This window comes from Hipposideros armiger, unplaced genomic scaffold (assembly GCF_001890085.2).
Source record: "Hipposideros armiger isolate ML-2016 unplaced genomic scaffold, ASM189008v1 scaffold_790, whole genome shotgun sequence".
Taxonomy (NCBI): domain Eukaryota; kingdom Metazoa; phylum Chordata; class Mammalia; order Chiroptera; family Hipposideridae; genus Hipposideros; species Hipposideros armiger.
Genome location: NW_017732140.1, coordinates 546,041 through 571,185, shown reverse-complemented (window position 1 = coordinate 571,185; position 25,145 = coordinate 546,041). Strand labels below are relative to the sequence as shown.

Here is a 25,145-nt window from a genome sequence, read left to right as displayed (position 1 = left end):
CATTGGACGGCCGCTCACAGTGGCTCTTGGCAGCTCACAGCAGCTCATGCTGGCTGCCAGCTGCTCACGGTAGCTTTACAACAGCCCACTGCAGCCTCACGGCAGCCCAGCTCCAGGTTGAGCTGTTGTTCAGCATCTTAGCTGTAGAGGGCGCAGTGTCACTGGCCCTCCTGTGGGATCCGAACCAGGGCCTTGCTGCTCAGAGCTGACATCCCAAGCCAACTCTTAACCAACGCACCACTTGGCCAGCCCACAAATGTCTTTTTAATTGGCTTGTTCTATCATGATCCAAATAAGGTCCATGCATTCCACTCAATTATGTCTTTAAAGCTCTTTTATCCTCAAAAGTTTCTACCGGGCACATACTAGGTACTCACTCAACATTATGAATGCTTACTGGGAATAAGCGAAATAAGAGAGGTTTGATCCCCACAAACGTGACAAGCAGGCAGCACTACGCTTGGGAGGCCACAGGCTCCAGCCTTGCTGTCCTTGGGGAGATCACAACTCCAGTCCTCAGATCTTGGGTAAATCACAGACTCTAGCCTTCCATCTTGGCCAGACCACAGGCTCCAGCCCTGGGATTCTGGGGGAGACCACAGGCTCCAGCCCTCAGATCTTGGGGAGATCACAGGCTCCAGCCCTCAGATGGTGGCAGACAGGACTGCAAGCCAGACAGTACTGAAGCAGGAGCCAGGCCACAGTTCCTGGGGGCCTCGCTGGAGGGACAGCAGCGAAGGGATAGAACAAGTGCCCCTTCTCTTCCAGCACCTCAGCTCCTTTGTGGCACATATATAGTAGCACTGACCTTCGTCGGATTCATGAAAACGTCGGATTTATGATCTGTGGCTGTGTCCCGAAAGTTTTCCTAGGTGCTGTTCTTATTTTGTTGTTTTGTGTTTTATTTTGAGAAAACTGAAGATGATAGGACAGTGCAAAGAAAGCCAACATACACCCAATCATCCAACATCAACACTGCTAACGTTTTGTCACATTTGCTTCCTGGGTTTTGTTTTTGTTTTAATAAAACTCACAGATAGCTATGGAGGCCGCTAACCACCGCGCCTGCTTCCTTCTCCCCCTCCTTCACCGCTACCGAGCAACAGCATGAGAGGGCGAAGCCTTCCAAACCGCTGTTTTAACCATCGGTTTCTAACGTACCTGCAGGTGCATGTTGACGTGCTTTTGCCCTTACGCTATTTACACTTAACCAACACTGAGCGCGCTGTGCCCGGCACCGTGCCAGGAGCTGGGCTGCAAGGAGAACAGGGCAGACGACCGCCCAGGCCTCACACTGACTACCAGAGCAAAGGGCGGCCCAAAATGCGAAATAAGCACCTAGAATGGAAAACCAGTTGATGAGCCGCAACGTCCCGGACCTTGCGCACTTCCGGCGCCCAACACGCCCCCCATGCTTCCTCCCCATTGGTTTTCCCCTTGACCACGCCCCCAGGAGTCTCCGCCCACTGTTCCCTTCAACTTTCACCTCTTCACCTTCTGGGGCTCCGAAAGGCCTCAGACCCTGCCCACCCTCCATGACCCACATTATTGGTGATTACTGTCCGTCCATCAGAGGAGAAGCGGTCGCGGATTGGCTGTGAGGAAGTAGTTGAGCGGGAAGCAGGCACAGAGTCTGCGCGAGTTGCTAGCCCTTGAGGGGCCGGGCCAGCGACCTTTGCGCATGCCCGGTACGTGCACGGTACCGGCGCGGGCGGCAGTCATGGCGGGTCGGTGCGTGAGTCTGGCTCGGCGAAGCCTCCCTGCTTTGGCGTTGTCTCTTAGGTAAGGGGAACCTGGCTGCGCTGGGCCGAGGAGGGTCGCGGTCTTCAGTGCCGCACTGTCCGGGTCTGGCCCGGGAGCTGGGCGCCGTGGGCCGCGGACACCCGCCGGGGGTATGCCCTGCGGCTGGGCTCCCTGACACGGCCCGCGCTGACCCCCGCGCGCGTGGCCCTCGGCCCGTGTACAGCCCCCGCGCGCGCGCCGGAGCCAGGCCGCCAGCAGAACCGGGCGCGTGGGCCCGGGCAGCGGAAGGCTGGGTCCCCATCGGCTCTCGCCCGGAACACTGTGTGGATCCCAAGCTCCCGTCCGCGGTTCACGGGCTTTTTCCACTCGGCCCGAATTTTTGCTCCACCTCCGTCTTTTCCGGAGTCTGAGGTCAGAAGTGCAACGGAGCCTGCCCCTCGGTGGGGAGAGGAGTTTATTTAGACAAGTTCAGTGACTCCACAGTGAGAGCCACGAGAGTCGATGCCCTCACCTTGTTGTTTTTCTCCTTTTTTTCTTTTTAACCTGTGGCTTCTGCTTTTTGAAAGTTCTACCTCCTAAGTTATTTTGGCAAGTACTCAGTATCTCCTGTGTGGGAGGAGCTGCCAGAACCAAGTTACTTTTCAGAGACGCTGCTTTGGGGCAAACACTGGGTAGGAGCCGGGCAGAGCGAACCTCGTCTTTCCCCTCGAGGAGCTACTGGCGTGAATGGGGAGCCCAGGTAGGCAAGGCGGACATTACAGAGTGCAAAGGGATTGAAGGGTCACTGCGAGCCTAATAAGTTACATGAAACAGAATATGGGACGAAGAGAGCAGTGACCCGCCTGGAATACCTGAGTAAGAAGGTTTTCTGCTCAAGTAATGTGTGGCTTTTTATCTGGAGTTAATCGCACGAATAAAAATCCAGTGACAGGTTGTTGCTCCCTACCCGTCATCAGACTAAGGAATCCTTGCACCCCTCGCTACAGGCCTACGCGTCTGCACACACACAGGTTTCAGGTGTCTTTACACACGTGGGCTCATGTTTTGTGTATTTCTGTACATGGCATTGCTTGCTGCACAGTATTCAGATTGTGGAAGCAACCGTTGACGCCATGTCGTCTGTTTCCAGCTTAGCACTCCACTACAGTGCTGCTGCGGACATCCTTGTACATTTATTCTCCGTACTGATGGCTTTCCTGTTCACTGAGGCGGTTTTCTCTAATCTGGGGAGAAAATTGAATCGTTTATTTTCAGATTGGACTGTGGCATAATTAAGAAGAGCTCCACTGGTCCTCGTGAAGAAATCTGGCTATTTTTTATATTTTAAGGCTATTCTGTCATTTATTAATGGCTTTGTGACCTTGGGCTTATCGCTTAACCTTTTTCATGTGGGGATCAGACTGGATAATATCTAAGTCACTTCCTGGCTCAGTTGGCGAGCTCTGCGTGTGTCCCTGTATTTCCCCGTGCTCCTCCCCTTCCCTTCCTGAAGTGGTTCTGTCGCCCCCGACGCCTCACCTATCCTGCAGAGCCCTGCACAAAGCCTTCCGGTCTTCCCTTTCCCTAAAGCTAGATATCATCTACTCTGCACCTCCCAAAGCACACGGTTCCTCTTTTATCACTTTTAAACCCCAAATTAGTTTTTGTGTATAGATGCCTTTTTTGTGTGGCGTAAGTCCCCTGTGGGCAGGAGCCCTGCCCCGTTTGTCTTTGTAGTCGGCATCGGCACTGGGCCTCACTGCTGGTAACACCTCTCCCTCAGTACGCGGTAGGGTCTGGAGGACCCTAACTCAGGAGGTGTGGAGGATGCAAAGAAGAGGAGGGTGGGACCCCAGCCCTGGCACACTGCCATACTAGTTTAGGCACTGTGCAGATTTATTATCAATAAATAGCTTCTATCCATCATGTCAAATTAAAAAAAAAGAAAAAGAAAGTTAATTTCTAGCATGTGCACTTTTTTTAGGTCCTCTCCTCGGCTGTTGTGCACTGCTATGAAACAGAACACTGGCCAGAACTTGGAAGAGGACACGGGTCAGAATGAACAGAAGACAGATGCTCCCTCTGCAGAGAAGATCCTCTTGGAAGAGAAGGTCAAGTTAGAAGAGCAGCTGAAGGAGACCACGGTAAGGCCGCACGGGCGCTGGTGGGGGAGGAGTCGTTGTCTGCTGAACTCCAGGTGAGTTCAGTTGTCTGTCCAAGGACGACAGTTGGGTCCTGTAGTAAGTTACTGCTAAAGAAGGGACTAGAACCCAAACCCTGTGCTGTGTGGCTCTGGTTCTGTCATGAGAATCATCTTTACATGCCACTTAGCTTATGTTGAATTAAGACTTAAAATGGTCTTTACATACGAGGGCTGCTCAGTATGGCAGTTTAAGCTGGGTCCTAGGGAGGACAAGGATTGGGGCCACGGGTGTGGGTGTGTGGTGCACTCGTTTCATGAAGAATTAGTAATGTGGGTTATTACTCCATGTGAAAATGCACACGTGGCACAGATCTAGTTCTTCAAGGATTTAAGAATGACAGTGCAAACAGTATGTGCTGACCGAACAGTATGTTCTAACATCTTTGTAGATATTAACTCTCACAGCAACCCTGTTTACAGCTGAGGAAATAGGCACAGAAAGGTTAATAAACTGCCCAAGGTCACCAAGTGCCAGAGCCAGGGTTTCAGCCTTGGGGTCCTTGGCTCTTATCCACTGCCCTGGAGTTGCCTGAGGCCTGAAACCAGATGGAGTGTCGCGGCCCCCAGAGTAAGACAGCACCCATTAAACACTGACAGGCTCAGATGAGTGCGAGTATGAGAAAAGTGGTGAGAAATGAGGCGGGTACCAGAATTCAGACATCACACAATGAATGTTTGAACTGAGCCATATCTGGGCAGCGGTAAAATACCAAAGATTGTAGCTCTTTGATGGGATAGCGGCCTGAACTGTCCGCCCAGCTATGTGGTTCTCCAAACCTCAAGGTGTGGGAACTGCAGCGGGTCGGCCCTAACCAGGGGGCTGGAGATTCTGCTGGAGGGGTGACAAGCTCCTCAGAACCTTGCACAAGAAAGTAGTGTTTGCCTTGTTCTTTCCATAGCTGTACACTGAGTAAGAATGGCCCTGGGGCTACATAAATGCACGTCACCTTCACATCTTACTCCCCACTCGCTGGAAATAGTGATGCGGGTGTAACTTATTTCTGCCTATTAAGCTACACTGTCTATAGTCTAAACTCTCAGATGTCATAATAGATGATATCTGTATTCTCACTGAGAGTTTATTATATCAGATTTGCTTTCCTATGAATTTGTTCCATACTTTATTCATGTAAATCCCTTTTTCTTCTTTTTTTTTAGGAAAAATATAAGCGAGCTTTGGCAGATACTGAGAACTTGCGGCAGAGGACCCAAAAATTGGTGGAAGAGGCAAAATTATATGGTAACTTGAAACATTATATGATACTGATCTAGACAAATCGGGGATAGGGGAGGCGGGGGTTGGGTGCTTATGTGAGTATCAAACAGCAAGACCAGCCAGGGTGAGGCACCTGCGGGCTGCGTCCCCTCCTGTTTTTAAGATGGGTCAGCAGAAGTCGGAGCCAAACTGGAGTTGTAAGGAGCATTTAGAGTTGTGTGTGTGATTCCTTCTAAGGAGGGCACTTCCGGTTCTTCCACACGGAGACTGCATGGTGACCCTGCAGGTAATTCTGGCAGCTCAGCCTGTCTGGTGTTCATTTCCTTAGCTACACCAGCAAGAACAGCCACACCACTGGAGATCTAAAATGCTGTCTGCGTCGTTACCTTTGGACATTTGTCACTGTCCTTCCCAGTTTACACTGGAGATCCTGAGGCTTACGTGACGTGCCACTCATCACAAAGCTGGAAAGGGCACCACGCCAAGGCTGGTGCTCCCCATGGGGCTTATTAAACCGGGGGCTACCGTTTGAGGACTTGGGTACCCCATGTGGGAGGTGAGGGACCTCAGGCTCACCATCAGGGTCCAGTTGCCAGTTTGAGCGCTCTCATGAGCCCTCACTTCCTTTCAGCATCAGAAGCATTTTTTTTAAAACCAGTTTCTGTTGATGTAAACACAGCCTTGAATTTTGAGTGACTTCTGATGTTCCAGCTGTTAGATTATGGTGAAGGCCTGGGGGTGTCTTGGAACTTCCAGCCCACGCTGCCAGGTAGTCGCTGACATCACCTGAGTTCTTAGCGTTTGTGACTTCGTCCTCATGACTACGCTGTGTGGTCCCATGTTTGAACTGAAGAAGCCGAGACCCAGAGGGGTTGGCCGGGGTCCCACCGCAGCTGAGGACCAGCCAGCTGGGCCCAGGCGCCCTGCCCTTCGCTCCTGCACAGCTGCCCGTCCCTGCCGGTGGCTGTCAGTGCGTGGACGGTGTGCTGTTGGAGTGCGCAACTTCTGGTCTGGAGCAGCGTCGATGCGGAGATGGCTCTGCAGATTATCAGCCGCCAGTCCTCATACCCAGTTAGTTCTTGTCTAGACCCAGAAAGGTTTTTGGCTGTTTACGTTTGTTTTCAACCAAGCTGTTGCAATCTTGGATGGGTGAGTGACAGGGCTTACAATTTTGAGTTGTCCACTCGGTTGATATGGGATGCAAATGATGTCCTTCTCTAACTTCACTTAGGCATTCAGAGCTTCTGCAAGGACTTACTAGAGGTTGCAGACGTCTTGGAGAAGGCGACACAGTGTGTCCCGAAAGAAGAGATTAAGGATGATAATCCTCACCTGAAGAACCTGTACGAGGGGCTCGTGATGACCGAAGTCCAGATCCAGAAGGTGTTCACAAAGCACGGCTTACTCAAGCTGGACCCGCTGGGGGCCAAGTTCGACCCCTACGAGCATGAGGCCCTATTCCACACCCCGGTGGAGGGGAAAGAGCCAGGCACGGTGGCACTAGTTAACAAAGTGGGGTACAAGCTGCACGGGCGCACCCTGAGACCCGCCCTGGTGGGGGTGGTGAAGGAAGCTTAGCTGCCTCTGAGGGCTTTGGTGGGTCGGGGGCAACCGTTGGCTTTACCTCTTGAAAGGCTTGTTCATCTTTTCTCATCTAAATACTCTTGAGTTTTTCCCAAACCTTGTTGGAAAGCGTTAGTGAGCAGTGGCTACGAGAAAATTAAGCCAACTGCACAGCTGCGTTACCGAACTCTAATTCAGGAGCCTGTTGGTTTTGGTTTTTAATACACATTTAGTAATAGTTCCATAAGCGTACAGAACAGGCCGATGGGAGACTACTGGGCCCTCAAGTACGTGAATAATGCTACATCACTCAAACTCTGGTGACGTCATTCCCAGTGAATAAAAAGGTCTGCGGGAATCCCGCTGTCTGACTGGCTGGCCTGCGTCTCGCTGCAGCGGGCGGGCTCCGGGAGTGCTTAGCCCAGCACGTTGCACTCAGTGAAGGGAGGCAAGAGTGGCTAAGAAAACCTGTATGCCCTGGTCAAGACCATGCGCTCGCTTATCACTGCTGTCCAGCTGCTGAAAAGGACCAGCTTTGGGCTTTTCCTTGGAGGTGTGCAGTGAGCAGACACACCTTAACCGTTCTCACCACCTTATTTTGCCAGTAACTGAATTTGAGAAAATCAGATACTTGACCCGTTTTGTTCATCTATTTGTAGAAATGTTTAAATCTTATATTCAGCTAGTTACTGATGACCTGAAAATATTTTCCTTAATAAGCTGGACTTTCTCAAAATCGGAGGACTGCATGCTTGGTAAATGTTAATGTTAAATTTTTAAATTTTATTTAAGAGGATTAAAGCCCTAAGATGTTTATTTTCCTACCTTCTGATAACTATGTTGTGTGCTTGGGTGAGTTCCTTACTAAGGAAAACATGACTTACCTTTCCCACTCTGCTCAAATCCTGAAGCTGTAAACGTGTCACACACATTAGCGTCCCTCTAGTGCAGCTGCAGGCTGGCACGTGACTGGGTACAGACGTGTCTGCCTGAGGACCCCGAAGGGGACCGCGAACACTCAGCCACAGCAAGAACACTCAGTCTGCTGGCTGTGACTCGCCGTAGGACCGTCCTCTGGCGACATGGGGCAGAGGGGAGCGACTGAAGTGTCTGCTATAACCAGGAAAAATAACCTTCCACTCCCTTTGCTGAGAGGTACTTTTAGGGTTGAAGGTCAATACTGTTAAGTCCATTACTGCATAAAAAAGCTGGGGCAGTCAGTTTAGCTTGGAAGGATAGAGGTAAGATTCCCATAATTAGTTTCAACTTACATGATTACAAAACATTTTTCTCTTTGCTTTTAAGTTGCCTTAAATTGGTAAAAAACACACCCTGCAACAAAAGGCAGCCCAGCCTAATATATTGAGAAAACAAATGACGGAGTTACAGCTCTACTTTTTTTGCTGGAGCTGTGAGGACATCTCACCTCCCTGGAGCTCATCTGTATGAGAAAGGCTACACCAAGTCCTCTCCAATAAGTCCTGAGGTGGTGCTGCCCCCCCCCCCGTTGCCCCCTCCCTCTCCAATGAGAGCTGCAGCTGCTCAGGTGCTCACCCTAGAGATTGGGCAGCTTCCTCACTGAGTGTCAGTCATCCAGTCACCACTAAAAAAGGAAAGCGTTTAATTACCTAGTAAGTCGTCACTTAGCATCCTCAACAGATTCTGCAACATCAAGCGAATCGACGTGTAACGAGATTGGGGTTGCTACAGGCCAGTTGACACAAGAGTTAGGTTCCCACGCATCCCCGTCAGCATTATAACGCCTCAAGGACCTGCTGTTCAATGTACCCTGGTAACCATCCCCGTTTCTGGGTTTGGCACACGTGCAGCCTGGATATACAGTAGTGTGCACAACACGCTCTACTTAGGCCTGCACAGCCGGGCTCCATGGGGCGTGCCTTTCTCTGGTGCGTCACTACTTGGGGGACAGGGGACATGAAAGAGTTCCTGCTTCACAGAAAGCAATTCTAACTCATTCGGAGGAAAGACTGGTTTGACAGACGTGTGGGGCTAAAACGTCACATGCTGTCCCCCAGCCTGTTTTTGAAAGCTGGCTCTGAAAAGCCATCAGCTCGAGGAGCAGTTAGTAAGAAGCAATCAGTTGACACTATTTGTTCTCAACTTGTTTAATATGTAAAAGGGCAATAAAAACGGTAGTCGGATTTCTGCTTTAATACATTCTTGGAATGTTGGCCATCCAGAGAGTATTCGAATAGCTGAGTTACCAAACTTGACTCAAAAGAGTTTAAATTCTGAAAAGACCTAATTCTGTGGGATTATGGTGACTAATTTACGGTGAGAAGTAAACGTAGAAATGTAAAGGCTCTGAGCTAACAGCAGGGACAAGGACTAGTGTGACAGTAATAATAGCTGGAATTGATGGGATAGAGGCAACTCATCACAAACTTACTTTTCCCTTGTAACAAGGTGTTAATACTTTAACATAAATTAATTATACATTCATTATGGTGTTTCAAAACAGTCAAGCCTAAATAAATTCTTCATACCCCCTAAAAGATACACATTCGAAAAACCTGCCTGAGCACAAAGTTTTTCATTTGACAGCTCTTGGCCTGGGCGACACATTTACAGGGATGTTTTGCTTCACAAGCTGAATGAAAGCGTAACATTTTATTTAAAAAGAAGACTAAATTTAAAACCTCAGTAAACTAGGCATCTGATGGAGAAAAGTTGATGATGACTAAAGCCAGTGGTTCCCAACCGTTAGCCCGGTCACCTGGAAGCCTTGTACAGACAGCTCCATGGGCCCCTCGCCTAGTTTTGGACTCAGGAGGGCTGGGCAGGGCCTGGGTGTCTGCATGTTAGTCGGTTCCCAGGGGAGGCTGATGCTGCCGGTCCAGGAATCCCGGGTGGGAACCACTGGCTAAACCTGTAACGCCTGAGCACCCTCTCCCTCACTGCTCAGTGCGAGACGAGTCCTGCTCTGTCCGCGGCAGCTACCCCGCAGGGGCCAGTGGAGGTGGCCCTGAGTAATACCACCGCTCCCGCTTTTCTACTGTCAGAGAAGTCCTGGGCTTAGTTAATGGAGCACGCCTCGGCCGGCGTGCACTGGACTTCGCGACTAAAGCCACATACAACATGTATGAAATGTTTTCTTTAATGCTGAAAATTTTACCCTAGGGGACAAAAGCATGTAAAAAGAAAGGAAAAGGCACCGTAATTAAGTCATCCTTGGAATTAATGAGTGTGGTGTTTTTCTTCCAAATCACTTTAATGTAACGTCAAGCCCAAACCTTCTGGGAGGTAACCAGTCTCTTGGTAGCTATGGGACTGGAGAGGCAGGGCCAGCAAGGGGTGGAATGAGTGCTGGGTCTACGGTCACTCCGCGGACTCGAAAGCAGGGTCTTGGACATGAGACCCCTGAGCAGCAGGAAGACAAATGACTAACTCAAGTTGCAGAAGGAAGGTACCATGGAGTCCATGAAAGAGGGCCCCTGAAAAAAACGTCTAAACAGGGCTGCCAGAAGCCACATCTGAGTCTGGTTTAAGACAGTGACCCAGAGAAGCTGCCCCATCTCACCTGGCTGGTCGCAGAGCGCCTGGCGCCACCGGAAGTTAAGATGCTTAGCCAGGCCAGCTTGGTCAGAGTTTCCGTGAAAAAGGGTACTTGCAAGGGTGATCGAGGTCCCGGAGGTGGCCAACGCCAGCACTTAGAACGCTTGGCTGTGAACTTCCCGACCTCTTGCATCGCAAATGCACGGCAAGTACCCAAAGCAGCCAGCAGCAGCAGCCCCCAGGAGGGCTGGCTGAGCTGTGGCCATGCACGCGGGTCCGGTGTGCTCCCGCTGACGGCTGCCCGCCCGCCCGGGGACTGCCCTTCCCATAGTGAGCCGGCGGGCTCTGCCCAGAGCGCGCACGGCAAGGGGCGCTGTGGGCACTACAAGTTCCAACTCCGCCACTGCCAGCAGTTAAAGGGAAGCTCGTTTGTGTTCAACACCAGCTGCCTCTGGAAGTTCCAAGGATGCCTCATCCTGTTCTTCGGCCTCACTCCCTACCTGCCCCGCCGCCATCTAAAGTGCCACGTGCCACAGGGTACAGCTGGTGGCTGGCGGGCCAGCCAGGAGTTGCTCCTTTTACCCACAGCACAGTAACATGTACCAAAGGGAAGAAACGCACAAGAGGATTCTCTAATCTCATCGTATTCTCCAAACTGAACACATTAAAGGCGAATCGTCATCTTAAAGTATGACTTTCAGGACTAAGGTACAATATACATGTATTTGCTTCCCCCATGATCTGATAATAGGATTGTTACTATTGCTTCTTTCAGAGGACCATGAAAAGACTTTATATCCTAGAAAAGGAACTCAATTTGCTTAAAAAAGAGCAACAACGGGGAAAAAAGCGGTTCGCCCCCCCACCCCAGCCCCAGCCGTTTGGGCTCACAGGCGGCGTTGGCACCCCTCTCCCTCGGCGGCAGAGGGCGCGCCTTCAGGACGCATCCCTGGATATCCACCCGCTCTCCGTGAGGAAGTTTAAAATCCTTTTCTTGAGGACCTTGTCCAAGTAACCAGGAAGGCGGCTTTTGGAGGGGATTCCTTGGCGTTTCTGGAGGTGGTCTTTGATGATGATGGTCTTCACAGTCACGTAGCGAGCGGGGCTCAGGTTGAGAGAGCTGCAGAGCAGCTTCTCGCGGTCCGACAGGAGCTCGAAGCCCGGCAGGTTCTCGATGGCGGCGAACTCGCCGTCCTTGCCGTCCTCCCGGCCGCGCTTGGCGCCCGCGGCGCTCTTGTTCTCCTTCCGCTTCTCGCGCTTGTGCCGCGCCGCCTCGTACTCGGCCGACTCCTCCATCTTGGTGATGCCGTTGCGCCGGTACCGCTGCAGCTCGCGGATCTTGGCGCGCAGCATCTTCTCCTTGTGCATGTTCTCGAACAGGTCGTCGAACTCCTTGCAGGACATGAACTGGTAGAGCGGCCTGAGCTTCAGCCGCAGCTCCTTCTCCTCCTTGGTGACCTTGCGCCTGGCCGCCTTCTCCTTGTCCTTCTTGTCCTTCCCCAGAAAGGCCGGCACCAGGTTGTAGTCGCGCGCGATGTTCTTCCGCCGCTGCCGCTCCCTGAGCTTGCGCACGTACATGTCCACGTGCGCGCGCTTGAGCTCAATCTCCACGTCGTCGTCGTCGTAGTTGACCGAGAGCCCGCTGATGAGCGTCTCGGCGTCCTGGTCATACTCGATCTCATAGTCGTCGCGCAGCGGCATGTAGCCCAGCTGCTGCTGCTCGGCCACCGAGATGTCTAGGGGAGGCAAGGGGGTAGTGAGGCTGGGAGACAGGGGGCCTCCACTGGGGCAGGTGTGGTCTGTCACCCGATTGGGGATGGTGTCGGGGATGCAGGCCTTCCCCAGGTTGCCGTGGATGTACATGCTTACGTAATGCTCCATCACTTCCTGGGGAGTCCGGGAAGCGCCAACGTGAGCAGCCATGTCTTCCTACAACGACAAGGGCCAGAGTTATTTCCAGTCACAGGGGCGGACTCAGGGTCTGCAAACCTCCCCTAACGTTTTCGCGAAGGTCACTTGGACGGCTTCCTATCATCATCATTACCCGCCTCCTAAGACAGTCGCCGGCATGTTCTCTCGGGTGGGTCTTATCACCTGCGTGTCAACGCGAGAAGGAACCTCCAGGGGTTCAGTTCAGAGCAAAGCGAAGATCCAGCGAGACGCACGCTTGCCCGGGGGCACGGCGAGCGGGCGGCAGAGGAGACCAGAAGCCCGGCTGACGTCCAGCCTGTTCTCCTGGTTCCTTCAAGAGGCCCCGCGCAAGCCGTGCACACTCGCGGGCGCGCCGTGTGTCTGGAGTGGGACAGGACACGGGTGGGCAGAGCCACAGAGCGCTGAGGGGCCCTGCTCCCCCCAGTCCAACCTCTTCATTCCAGACCAGGGAACAGACTCGCCCGGAGCTAAGGCCAGGCCCCCAGTCCCGGAGGGCCCCCTTTCTACAGGGCTGCCCGCCTCCCGGAACAGTTGCGGCTGAGCCTCTGTTTGACACTCCTCGGGGCCGGGAGGGCCACCCTGTCCCTTTCCTCAGTGGCGATGCCGGTGACCAGGTAAGCGCCTTTATTGGGGGGAGGGGGACCTTTACTTCTAACGACCTCCACACTTAGGTAGCTCTCTGAAAACCTGCCCGCGGCTGCAAGCACTCACCCCCACGGGAAGGTAACCATGAACACCAGGGTTATTAATGGGAGGAAATCGTACAGCTCCCTCAATCTTTTCCTTCTGCTAAGAGGCCTCTTCCTTCAAGTCAACCGCTAAAGCCACTTCAGAAAGCAGCTGCCGGGAATGCGCGCTCATCCACCCAGCAGCCTCCTAGCGCAGCGCCCGGGGCCGGCACTCACCCTTCACTCTGCTCCCTGCTGCCTTCCGTCCCGGCAACACCACCCCTACAAGATAGGGGTGGTCACTGCACCCTCAAAGGCCCAACTGGAACCCAAGAAGCCAGCCAATCCATTCAGGCTGACTGCTTATGACGAAGTGGGCATTGTGCCGAGGGGCTATTCATGGTACAGTGACCAGACCCTGCATCTGGGGCTCATCTCCGCACACGGAGTCGTGGGGGCGCTGTGGGGGCGCTATTCCCACCAGGCGCTGGGGCGCGGAGGGCGGGGCTTAAAAGCACAGGAACAAAGAAGGCAATAGTGGAACCTACCGTGAGAAAAGGGAAGATCACAACTAAAACTGGATTCTGCTCTTATGGGGATGAACTGTTTACACGATTTTTTCTTTTAAAAAATCACTATGAACATCCAATCTGTTCACTGTATGTTCCCAAGAGGCATTTGGTCCAAAAAATTAAACAAAACCAAGTCACAACCATCCCCAGGATCTACTGCCACTCTGTGTGACCCAGGACAACCACTTCCCATCTCTGAGCCCCAGGTCTTCACCAGAAAAGGAGCGGGGAGTCGTTCCCAGTCACCCCCATAATTAAGAGCCCTGTCAGCAGAGAAGAGACGTGTAAAGGCTTCACACACTGCAATGGGCTTTGCACAAGTCCCCACGTGTACAGCCGCCAGGGAGGGGCTGGTGGGCGTTAACACTCTTCCAGCTACCCCATCCTGGCCAGGAAGCCCCCATGAGCTACACTGGCACACATGGTCCTTTCGAGAGGAAAGGACGCTGGCACAGACATCTGGAGGGCAGGCGCCAGGCAGTGGCCATGGTGGTGGCGCCCGGCCGATTGGCTTCTTCAGTCCCTGCCCCGCACAGCTCGGGCCAAGGCTGCAGCCACTACAGATTCAGAGTCCAGTTTCCAGGAAGCCTCCCAGGTGAGGAGGCTGGGTGCCCCACACCCAGGTTTCATGGTCAGGAATTTGGCCCCGGCCTTGGCCCCTCCCTGGTTCAGTGGGAAGACCTGCACTGAGAGGTCAGGGGGACGGACGGGGGGCCCTAAGGAGCGCCAGCTGCCTCCCAGCAAAAGCCTGCGGCTCACCCTGAACCTCAGCAATCCACCTTCCGAAAAGCATCAGTTGCTCAAGAGCACCCCATTTGGGATAGAATTTAAATCCTGAAACAAGTAATAAAGTGGCATCAGACCAAACCGAGATTGTGTTCTATTCATTTCCATCCTCTTTAATTCTCTGGGGACAGAGCAGAGAATGCTGGCAGCAAAGAGGCCTCCAGGCAGGTCAGCGCACTGGCACCTCTGGCCTCCCCGCCAAGCGTTCTGCAGGCTGCGTGCATGGCATCCTCTGGACCGGACAGCCAGGTGAGCCAGCCGTGGGCGCTGTGCTGACACCTCGCTTGTCCAGGTCCTCTTTAGGTAACAAAGGGGACTCTGCTCTCAGATGATATTTTGAAGCCACAGATCAGAAGGGCTAGGGCCCCGTCACCGGGAGCCCAGGAACTCCCATCATCAAGCAACCTGAGCCACTGCCTAAGAACAGCTGAAGAGCCATCGCTAGGAGACCACTGGCCACCAGCTACTTCTGAGATGACTCCCCCCGGGGGCCACCGTATTAGTTTGATGATCAATGAACAAGGCCCAGGAACACATACAAGAGCCTAATTTTCAAGGCCTCTGAAACAGAGAATGAGGGTCATAATGGTACAATCGAAACGAGAGTGACGACATGGCTCTGATTCTAACAAGAATCCACAGAGAACAGACAGGTTCGGTGAAGCTAAATTACAGTGAGGAAGCTATTTACAAAGCTGATTTAAACAGCACCAGCTACGGCACTCCTGCCTCGTGCCTGGCATTCTGCTGTCACATTCTAAACGTTTTCTCCAATCTTCATGTGCTAATGGTCACAGAAGACTCCCCTGCTCCTGTGAGAGAGAAGTGTCCTGTCAGCACATTACAGCGTCACATATGACAGCAGCAGCCTGACTGGGAGGGCACTCTTTCCCTAACATGTTCCAAGGTCAGAGCGTCTGCCTAACCCGGATGGAAGGATGAAAGGATGGGAGGATGGGAGGATGGACGGATGTGAGGGAGGCAGGGGATGCAGAAGCAACAATAGTGGGCTTGGGGAAATGAGATTTGGAGAGAAGGTTCAACTCAAGTACAACTAAAATTAAACAGGAACACAAGTATATACTGAAGTGGGTTTTCCCACCGCAGCACGCAGAAACACACGGGGAAGTAACCCAAAGCCTACAGAAAGAGGGTTCAGGTTGGTTTTTCTTCATGCTCTCTTAAAAAAAAAAAAAAAAAAAAAGATTCCCATCTTTGGGAAAACATAGAGAGGTTGGCATGCTGCTTCCTTAAAGTCCTTTGGGGGAAAAAGGGGAGACGTGCCTTTAAGACGCCCAACTAGGCCCATGAGATCCACTCTGAAGGTTGCTAGACTGAGGCCAGGTCGCTGCCTCTCGGGAGAGATGAGCTTCCCAGTGAGTAGTGACTGCCAGGCTCTCTGGCTGGCCTGGCCTCCGTCCGGCCTTTTCATGGCTCACTTGTGCCGGCCTCCAGCACCTGAGCAGGGAAGGAAGACGAGAACAGGACAGAGATCGTCCGCCCGGGTCGGCCGGCTCCCGCCAGTGGGGCTCGCTCAGGGTTTCTCTCCTCCCCACCCTGGCCAGGCCTGCCTCCACCCGTTCTGACAGGGACGTCTCCACGCCAGGACTCAAGGGCCCCTCCTGCGTGACAAACCTTTAGAGACTCCCATCAGCAAGCCCACTGCCTCTCACACCGGCTGGCCTGTGATCAAGGGTGAAATTTTACAACATAAGGACCATGTAGGTTTTCCTGAAAGTGAAATTTTTCCATTTAAAAGATCATCTTTCATCCCAAGATCACACATCCTTCCTATTTGGGGAATAGTAAGATAATCTTTCTTTGTGAAATGGTGATAGATAATTAGATCTTTACAAGTTTTTATAATATCCTTACTTGGCAAATTTGAAGTCAGCAATTCTATATTAGCTTTCAAAATACTTTCTTTCACTATGACGGTCTACGAAATCGGAAGGTCAGAGTAGCACTAACCTGTCAGGGTCAGCCAGACCCCGCAGTGTGCTTTCCAAGGCCCTTGCCGACCTGCTGTTGGCCCCAGCCAGACCCACACGCCCTGCCGTTCCCCATCCCTGCTGGAAAAGCCCTTTTCTCTGTGCACAGGCTCTGGGGCCAGCCTTTGGGGTGCCAGGCCTGGCTCCGCCCCTTATTAGCTGAGTAACTTGGACAAAGTACTCAGCCCCTCGACTGAACTAGAGGTAACACTACTCCCTACTGCACAAGACGGTTAGGAGTAAGTGAGGGCACACTACACTGTGGCCGGTGCCAGGCACACCCTGCGCCCGGGCAGTGTGGGCCATTACTACTTCCAGGAAGCGGGTAGCTGCATTTCCACAATCTGTATTTATCGCTCAGGACCAGGTCACCTCCTCCAGGAGGCCCCCGACGATTCCCAGAGTCGGGTTCAGATTCTGGCTCAATCACATACAGTTCTAAGATCCTCTGAAGTCTTGCTTCTTGCTCTTCTAAGCCCTCTGCCTGCAGGGTTTTGCCAGGATAGAGGGACAGTCACGTACCAAGAACAGCACGTGAGCCCTTTCCCCATACCATCGCATGGTCCTCCTAGCAATCCCCACGAGGTCGTGTGAGTGTTCCATGCACAACGCACAAGTTAGGAGAACAAACTCAGGCTGAGCTGCCTCCAGGGCACAAGGCCAGTAAACTCGAGCCCGAGCCTGTCTGAATGGCGGGCAGCCCCACTGCAGAACACCTGTCCCTGTCACCACGCTGCCTCTCGCGGGGCAGAGGTGATACAGGCGCACTGAGCGGAGGTCCCTGAGACCAAATGCTTCCTGATGCCCTGAAACAGCACAGCCGGGCCAGACTCCAGGCTGCTTCTGTCCTGGAAGAGTGGCCACGCCTCTCACGCAGCCAGCTCCCACTGCAGCCTCTGGGGTCTGTGAGGGGCCTGAGGGGCCCTGCAGTACCTACATCTTCCCTGGGCAGAGTCCAGCCTTCGGGGCACTGCACTATCTAGCTTCTCGTGCAGGTCGGTGGGCTTGCTCAGGAGCACTGTGAATGCCCCTGCAACCTTCCTGGCACAGCCCCCTCCTGGCACAGCCCCCCTCACCAGCTACTTCTAGACTGTGAAGCAGGGCAGAGGCCTCCAGGCCCGTTTTCTAACTCAAGTGCTTGGAGCCGGGCTTGGGGGAGGGGGCTTCCTTTTCCTTTAAGTGCAGAAGCAGCTTCAAAGGGGCAGAGCAACCAGGAGCCCCATAGCATGAACCTGCAGCTCCCGGGGGAGCTGGCTCGAAGAGCAGCCGACCACAGCACAGCGGGAGACACAGTGACAGTCCTGGGGCAGCAGAGGCCTGCACAGGGGCAGGAGAGCAGTCTCCGAGGGACGTGGCATGTCCTAAAGCACGAGGAGGGACCATTCCAGCCCAAAGGGAAGAGGGAGGTGGGGCCATGGGATCAGGAGGCCTCTGGTCCTGGGCAGCCGCACCCCACAGAGGAGGAAGCAGGTGGGGGAGGCTGGAGGCCACAGACTCAGAGCCCTGGAAAGGGTGCTCCGTGGGCCAACCAGCTCGCTCTGGGGTTCATGCCCAGAAGAGTGCTCAGGCGTGTTGCAGACTGAACACGCCAGGACAACGGCTTGTCTCTTATAAGCCGTGCGACATATGCCAGCTGGGCTCAATCTCGTCTGACCTGTCGCTGGCCCTGGCCACCCCCCAGGCTTGCTGTGAGGAGCAAGTGAGGGACATGCGAACAGGACACCCAGGGAAGGGGTGGGGGTGGGGGGGTCCTCACCTGTCCTCCCAGAGGACGGCTCTGTGACAGACCCTACCTATCTATCTCTCAGTCACACCTACATTTGTCTCCTTTCCCAACTGACTAAACATGGGCTTTGGACACGGGTTCCCTGCCCTCTGCCGCTCCTTGCGCACTGCCGTCATGGCCCTCAGCACCCACTCCAAGGCCACCTCCTCCGGGTGCCTCCTCAGTCACTGGCCTCCAAGAGCAACCCTGCAGCCCAGGCTTCCCGGTGGTCTGCCTCCCAGTGGGCTCCTCCCAGCAGCAGGAGGCAGGATGCTGCAGAGGTTAACGTAGGCTCAGGCAGCCCGCCAGGGGCTGGAACCCCAACTCTGTCACACAGTGGGGCCCTGGGCATGGTCATTCTGCAGTCCAGCCTCATTCTGTCATCTTTAAAGTGAGAACAGCCCGCCTGCCTCGCAGAGGCTCAGCACTGCTGACCCTGGGCTACCCCCTCCATCCACGCCCTCCAGACCCTCCCTTCAGCCTGCCTGTCACTTCCCACGCCACAGCCCGAACCCTCCGCCGAGGATACACTGGTTGTCTGTCGGAGCCACTTCTGACATCAGGGGTCAGTGGTTAACACTGGCCTCTGTCTGTCCTTCCAGGTCATCGGCCACTCCAAGGACCCTTTTTCCTTGGCCACCACTCCTGCTTACCAGGTGTTATCAGATGCAAAGTTCTACAAGCCTCAGTTCCAGGCTCCTGTCTTCTCTGAACTCACGTAAGAGAACTGACCAACTCAACTGATGGCCCTAAGGTGACCAACGGCTTTCCAGTCAAATAGGCTACTTTACCTGCAAGAGAGTTTTAAAAGGCGGCATGCCTCACTGTGGAAACAGCATGGGGGGTCCTCAAAAAACTCATCAGAATTACTATTTAATCCAGCAATTCCACCTCTAGGCATTTACCCCAAAGAACTGAGAGCAGGGACTCCAGCAGGTAATTGTGCACCTGTGTTCACAGCAGCACTATTCACAACAGCCCAAAGTGGACGCAACCCAAGTGTCCATCACCGGGTGACTGGATAAGCACGATGTGTTCTGTCCATAAGGCAGATCCACCCGGGAGGAAGGACGTTCCGACACCTGCTACAAGCTGGATGGCTCCTCAAGGCGTTATGCTCAGCGAGCTATGCCAGACACAAGGCAAATACTATGTGAGCCCACTTACTTGAGGTCTCCAGAGAAATTCAGAGACAGAAAGCAGAAGGGTGGGTGCCGGGGCAGGGGAGGAGCGAACGGGGGGTTCAGTTTATGAAGATGCGAAAGCTCGCAGACGCGGTGATGGCTGCACAATGTGAATGTTTAATGCCACTGCGCTGGACACTTACAAATGGTTACAATGGTAAATTTTATGTTATGTGGATTTTGCCACAATAAAAAGAAACTTTAAAAATAAAAACAAAAACTTTAAAGTGGCAGGGCTTTACTCTATAGCAGTGGTTCTTAAAGTGGGGTCCCTGGGCCAGCAGCCATCATTACCTGGAATGCTGTTAAAAATGCAAATTCTCAGGCCCTACCCAGACCTGCGGACTCAGAACCGGGGAAGGGGTGGGGTGAGGGTGGGGGGTGTGCAGTGTGTGCTAACAAGCCCTCCCTCAGGCGTCTGAATCGCTGAAGGCTAAGAACCAGGGCTCTGCGTTACCCCCTAATCTCAGCTGGCTCTCCATCCAGGCTCTCCCCTCCTCCCCACCCTTCTCGGCAGCTCCTGAGAGCCCCGCTGTCAGGATGCTCCCGGGATGGACTCACCATTCCCAACACACAGAAGGGACGCCTGCCTCGCTGAGAGGCGACGGTTCTCATGGTTCCCAGGTGTGGCTCCACAGACCCACTGTGTCAGGGCTCCCTGGGAATCTCTCTGTAACACTATTTCCAGACCCCCACGTAGAGATGCCAATTCAGGGAGTCTAGGGTAGACCTGGGAATCTGGGGATCCTCAGGTGACTCTGCTGGGCAGTTGGTGAACCGATGAAATAGAAGGTTCTAGGCAGAAGGTCAGAAGACCTGGCTCAGATGCCTTCATGGCCCACAGCTACTTCCTCATTTGTAAATGAGGGACTAAGGGACGTGGTGGGGGAGGGGTGCCTGTCAAAGGGCCCAGCTTAGAGCCTGGCACTCAGCACACTCCACAGGGCTCAGTATGAATCAGCTTCAAAAGCGCGTTACGCCCTGGCGGCCTGGCGCTCAATGCTTTTCAAAATGCGACCCCACACAACCTTACCTACCTGTCCCCAACCCAAATCTCCCATTTCAGGCCAGCTGGCTCTTACTGGGCTCCTAGAACGTGGAAAGCCCCCTCGTCCACACTATCCTTCCACCCGGAAAGCCTTCTCCTCTCCTTTCCACCAAAGGAGATCCTGAGTGCACGGAACCACACAGCCCCCGTACAAGGCTGCACAGTGGTCTCCTTCTATCCATGTTTTCACCCCAAAGCACATGCTTGGGGACAGTCTGCTTCTGATGCAGGAGCTGACCAAATGGGCCGAGTAAGTGCTAGAAGGAGTGAACAAACAAACAGAGCAGCGAGTCACCAGCCTTCCGATGGTCTACTATCGTCTACAAAAGTGAAAGGCTGCATTCATGACATCGCACCTGCCGCCAATGATCAGCCTGAATGTACACACACAGGCTCAGGGCCCTGCCCAGGCTACAGAGAAACTCTCAGACTTCTTTTTATTTTATCATTTTTTCACCATTCTGTAATTAAGCTACAACCTCACCCCCAAGTGATTTTGTATGATTTTCTTACAAATAAGGACATTCTCCTACTTAACCACAATATCACCATCAACATTAGGAAATTAATAAAGATGCATTATTGCCACCTAAACCAATGAAGTTTTGCCCCAACAATCTCCTTCACTGGCAAAGGACCCGGGTCAGCATCACGGGTTGTGTTAGTTCTGTGCTGTTCCTTGGTCTTGGATTTTCTTCACTTGCTTGTGCTCTGACACCTGCTGTGGTCTGCGTCCCACGGACACACAGATGTGCCCCACAGCCATTCAGCCCAGGGCACCCTGCACCGGCCAGCCTCCTACCCGCTGACACGGTTCTCTCTCCACTCGAGCACTGCCATCCTGTGCTGGGAAGCCCTCGTCACACGTCTTGGGCTATGAAACCTCATACCAGGCCGCCCCTACATGGACGCCCTACTCAGCCCCCATAAGGCTTCTCCCCAAACCCCCCACTGCTGTGTGCACGTCCTCCTTCCCCTGCTCAGGCGAGTGCCGTGTACCTGCTACCATGGGCTGCACAGTCCGCAGAGACTGTCACATACTTTTTAATTCGAAATCTAACTTCAAAGCTAGCTTGAACCCCACCTCCCCCAACGTCCCCCTGACCAGCACCCGCAGAGGTCGTCTGGCCTTCCTCAAACCCTTCAGTTTCTCTGGCAGCCAATCAACCGACTCCAGCTCATCTACCACAGTCTCCAAGTGTCATAAAACATGGCACCATGGTGTTTACGGCTGTTTGTGTTCCAGCAAGATCTGTATCTTCTAACTCAGAATCCACCCCGCATCCACCACCAAACAGCTGCGCTGAGGCTCTCAAAAGCCCTGGCGCTGTGACTCTGTGGCTCACAGTCCGCCTGACAACCGTTCCCTGGTCCCGTATTCACAGGTACCTCCTCTGCCCGTCCTCTCTGCATTAATCGCATGGGCACAGAGCGTCAAAGCCTGGCTGCACGCGCTGCTCCCCAAACCCTCCCCGGCCTCACTGCTGGTATCCCTCAGCCACAGCCACGCTGGTTCCTGGGACAAAATGTGAGCAAATAGCGCCAGACTTCAGCAACACCCCTCTCCCTGGGCTCTCCTGAAATCGCCCCATCCCCATGAACTCCACGCAAAGCAGTACAACCCAGGGGTCCCAGGTCACGTGCCATCTGAGAAATTAGAACGAACAGTCTCACCTTCCTTCTTCTATAGCAGTGTCCCCGATTTGCACGTTGCTTTTCTCCATACTCCACATCCAGCCCATGTAACCTGGTTCCTGTGCCCACCAGGTTACCTTCCCAATTCCCCATCCCCACACGAACCTCCCGCTGAGCCAAGTCTGAAGCCCCTTCCAGTCTGGCCACACTTTAGATGCACCAATAAGCTCCCAGTGTCTGACCCACAAGAGTTAATGCTCTTACACCAAGAGGTCTTACACCAAGGGCCCAGGCTTTGGACTCAGGCCTGCGTAAAACCTGGCTTTACCACGTGAAAGCCCAAGGCATTCAGGACAAGTATTTAAAATTATCAGAGTCACTGTTCTTCAACTGTACACCAAGAAGCCATGCCACAGGCTGCTGTGAAGAGCACATGAGATGTGTATGGAAGAGCCTGGCCCAGAATGGGCACGTGCTAAAAATGGTGCATGCGGGACATACCGCTTATGGTATGGCACATATCTACAAATCTGCTCAGAAGGGAGCCACACCTCTCGGAGCTGCAGAAGAGCCTCTGATGATGCACATGAAGTCTCGAGAGTGAATCAGTGAGCCCAGGAGAGCACAGCTAGAGCCCTGCTGCTCAGAGCATGGCCTGTGGACCACAGGCTGGCAGCACTCCAGGCAAGGTCAGCACAGACATCTCTGGACTCCCCATGAACCCACCAGGGAGAACGTGCCTGGCCCCCAGGCCCACGTACCTCCTCCTCCGGTTATGTCTCTTCTAACAACTGCTACGGCCCTGAGTGGGAACCTGCATTTTAATAGGCTCCCCAGGTGACTCGTATGCACATTAAAGTTTGAAAAGTACTGCTTTAGCGAATGCCCCCCTTCCAGCCCCATGGTTCCTCCAAAACACTATAAATGTTTTAGTCCCTGGGCTTGCTTTTCATGTATTTTCCACCATGCTGCAGGGAAGGCAATGTAGACAGTGCAGCCAGGAGCTCAGACCCTGAAGTCCCAACTATTCAGTTCAAACCCGCTGCACAGGCTGCTGGGAAGATTTCAGGAGACAGGCACAGCACCTGGCACTCAGCACGGCTCCTGCCATGTCAGCTATATGAGCTGCTACGGTAGCGCTAAGTGCTACAAAGATGACGTGGGGAAAGGGACACCTCTCTGAGGCACTGACATGTAAGGAAAAAGAGCAGTCGCGGGCCGTAATTTGGGGAAGAGCCCTCTATGCAGAAGAAATAACAAATGATCAAGGGGGAGCAGCTGAGACCCCACAGGTCAGTAGACACTGTAAGGCCCCGCAGGCCCAAGTTTAATCTGAGTAGGCCTGGAAAACACTGAAGGCTGATGTGATGTGACATGTCTTCCAAGATCACTCTGATTGTGGTGTGTGGAATGGGCCGCTGGGCACAAGGTCGAAGCAGGGGGAACAGATAGGAGACTCCAGAAATGGCCGAGGCAAGAGATAAAGATCAGCCTGGACTGAGGATGTGAGAAGAGGCTCGGTTCTGGAAATAGTTTGAAGACAGAGCTGCTGCTGAACTGGACCTGAAGGGGGCTGAGGATGGCTTTTCATGTGCGGCCTGAGTCACCCAGTGAGGTGACGTGAGACTGGAGTAAGGTAGGGTTGAGATGTGCATGAGATAAGCGGGTGAGGACGTCGGGTGGTGGTCTGACACTGAAGCCTGGAGCTTGGGGAAGAGCTCCCAGCTCAGGACCCAACGACCACAACATTTGCAGCACCTTGAAGACAAGGACAAAGCCTTTCTTTCCTTCAGCGTGTTGCACTAGCGTATAATGTGCTTGATACACGTCAAAAAAGTGCCTATCCAGACAAAGCGAGGTGGAGATTTCTGGAGGGTGGTGAGCTCGACGCTGCTGCTGCTGCTTAGGTGAGAATTCGTAGAGCAGCGTCTAAGCAGCTGGGAGAAGAGTCAAGAATCGCTGCAGAATGGGTCTTGGTCCCTGAAGACTGGCTCACTTTACGGAAAGGAAAGCAGAAGGAAATAAAAGCAAGACAGGTTTGGGAATGAGGCGAGAAGTGTGGAATGTTTCCTACAGGACGCCCAGCAGGAGCGGAGTACTGCCGGGGAAGTGGCAAGATGAAACTCTGGTTCAAGGAAGCAGGGTGGCCACCACATGGAAGGGTCTGGGAAAACCAGGGAGCTGGGGTCATGCCTTTCCTCCCTACTTCTCGCAATGCCTGGCGGTGGCCACACACTTGGCAGCTCTGGGCCAGAAGACAGCCAGAGGTTTTCCTTTCTAATACGGCCGAAAGCTTCCTCTTCCAGGGTAGAAAGAGAGCGGCTCAGAGACCACCCGGAGAAACGAGCCCCATTTTTCTCTCGAGGAGCCTGGCACACTAGCCTGCTGGTGGGAATGCATCCAGTCCAGCGCTCACCTTTCCCTGTCAGAGCGAAGTCGCTGCAGGAGCCTCCTGAGAGAGAACAAAGCCCAGGACAAACGCCTCCTAGCCCACGCGCCTTTGCTGGGTACTGACTGACCACCCCTCACACGACATCCTGGTGCTGCGGGGACCCAAGGATAAACAGGTCCCTGGCAGGGGACAAGGGCACATAGCAAGTGGGCTATGAGTACAAAGTAAGTGCCTCAGAGACGGTGACAGAAGCCGCAGGGCGTTCTCCGGGCAAAACAACGCCTTCCTCGGTGCTCCCACTGCTGTCAGGTTGGCTGACCTGCCCCTGTACGCCCACTGTGCCTACTCGGGTAAGGCGCTGGGTCCTGCCCGAAGTCCGCACTCAGCAAGCACCCATGCAAGTACTGCTCAAGGGTAGGAAAATGGCTCTGATGCCAGAAAGCCACAGTGCAAAGCCCCGCTTTGCTACTTCCTGGCTGTGTGACCTTGGGCGTGTTGCTCAACCCCTCTGCGCTCCGATTTCCCCGCGTGAGCGGTGTCTGCTTCCCTGGCCCTCTGTGGTGTGCGCTGAACCGGCAGGTGCGCATCGGGCTGCATTAGCCGAAGAAGGGACTGAGCCCGCAGGCGCCTCCCGCCCGGGTCCGCCCAGGGCCGGCGCTCACCCAGTTTCCGAAGCCGAACTGCTCGATGGCATCCAGTAGCAGCTGCTCCTCGCGGCTGGTCCAGCCGCCCTCGGCCTCGGGCCCCCACAGCGTGAAGCGCCCGCCGTCCACCAGCTGGTAGCCGTGGTATCGGCGGTGGTGGCCGATCTCAGCGCCGGCCGAAAAGCACTCCGGGCAGAGCTCAATATCCTGGCACTCGGTGCAGCGGAAGCGCAGCGGGCTCACCTCGGCTAGGCAGTACACGCAGTACTTCTTACCGAGCTCCGCCATCTTCCCCCGCCCGCCGCCCG

General features: G+C 53.8%; 2 protein-coding genes across 3 annotated transcripts; one reads left to right on the top strand and one right to left on the bottom strand.

Moving 5' to 3' along the window:
* The first annotated feature begins 1,662 nt into the window (after positions 1 to 1,662).
* Positions 1,663 to 7,520, top strand: GRPEL1 (GrpE like 1, mitochondrial). 2 transcript variants are annotated; one of them, XM_019628449.1, is made up of 4 exons: positions 1,663 to 1,782; positions 3,707 to 3,866; positions 5,084 to 5,165; positions 6,373 to 7,520. In XM_019628449.1, the coding sequence occupies exons 1-4, from the start codon at positions 1,682 to 1,684 to the stop codon at positions 6,717 to 6,719; spliced, it is 690 nt and encodes a 229-aa protein (XP_019483994.1). In that variant the 5' UTR covers positions 1,663 to 1,681; the 3' UTR covers positions 6,720 to 7,520. The 2 variants fall into 2 exon arrangements, with proteins under 2 accessions (XP_019483994.1, XP_019483995.1); XM_019628450.1 differs by lacking the exon at positions 1,663 to 1,782 and adding an exon at positions 2,007 to 2,482.
* Positions 7,521 to 8,308: 788 nt separating this feature from the next.
* Positions 8,309 to 25,139, bottom strand: TADA2B (transcriptional adaptor 2B). Its single transcript, XM_019628448.1, has 2 exons — positions 24,856 to 25,139; positions 8,309 to 12,149 (listed from the first exon to the last, which is right to left on the bottom strand). The coding sequence occupies exons 1-2, from the start codon at positions 25,123 to 25,125 to the stop codon at positions 11,157 to 11,159; spliced, it is 1,263 nt and encodes a 420-aa protein (XP_019483993.1). The 5' UTR covers positions 25,126 to 25,139; the 3' UTR covers positions 8,309 to 11,156.
* Positions 25,140 to 25,145: the final 6 nt, after the last annotated feature.

What these genes read in the sequence shown, in the direction of transcription:
- GRPEL1 (XM_019628449.1), top strand. Translation starts at nt 1,682, where the DNA reads ATGCCCGGTACGTGCACGGTACCGGCGCGGGCGGCAGTCATGGCGGGT. An exon ending in GCTTTGGCGTTGTCTCTTAG is followed by an intron (nt 1,783 to 3,706) that starts GTAAGGGGAACC and finishes CACTTTTTTTAG; the next exon opens with GTCCTCTCCTCGGCTGTTGT. An exon ending in AGCAGCTGAAGGAGACCACG is followed by an intron (nt 3,867 to 5,083) that starts GTAAGGCCGCAC and finishes CTTTTTTTTTAG; the next exon opens with GAAAAATATAAGCGAGCTTT.
- TADA2B (XM_019628448.1), bottom strand. Translation starts at nt 25,125, where the DNA reads ATGGCGGAGCTCGGTAAGAAGTACTGCGTGTACTGCCTAGCCGAGGTG. An exon ending in AGTTCGGCTTCGGAAACTGG is followed by an intron (nt 12,150 to 24,855) that starts GTGAGCGCCGGC and finishes TTGTCGTTGTAG; the next exon opens with GAAGACATGGCTGCTCACGT.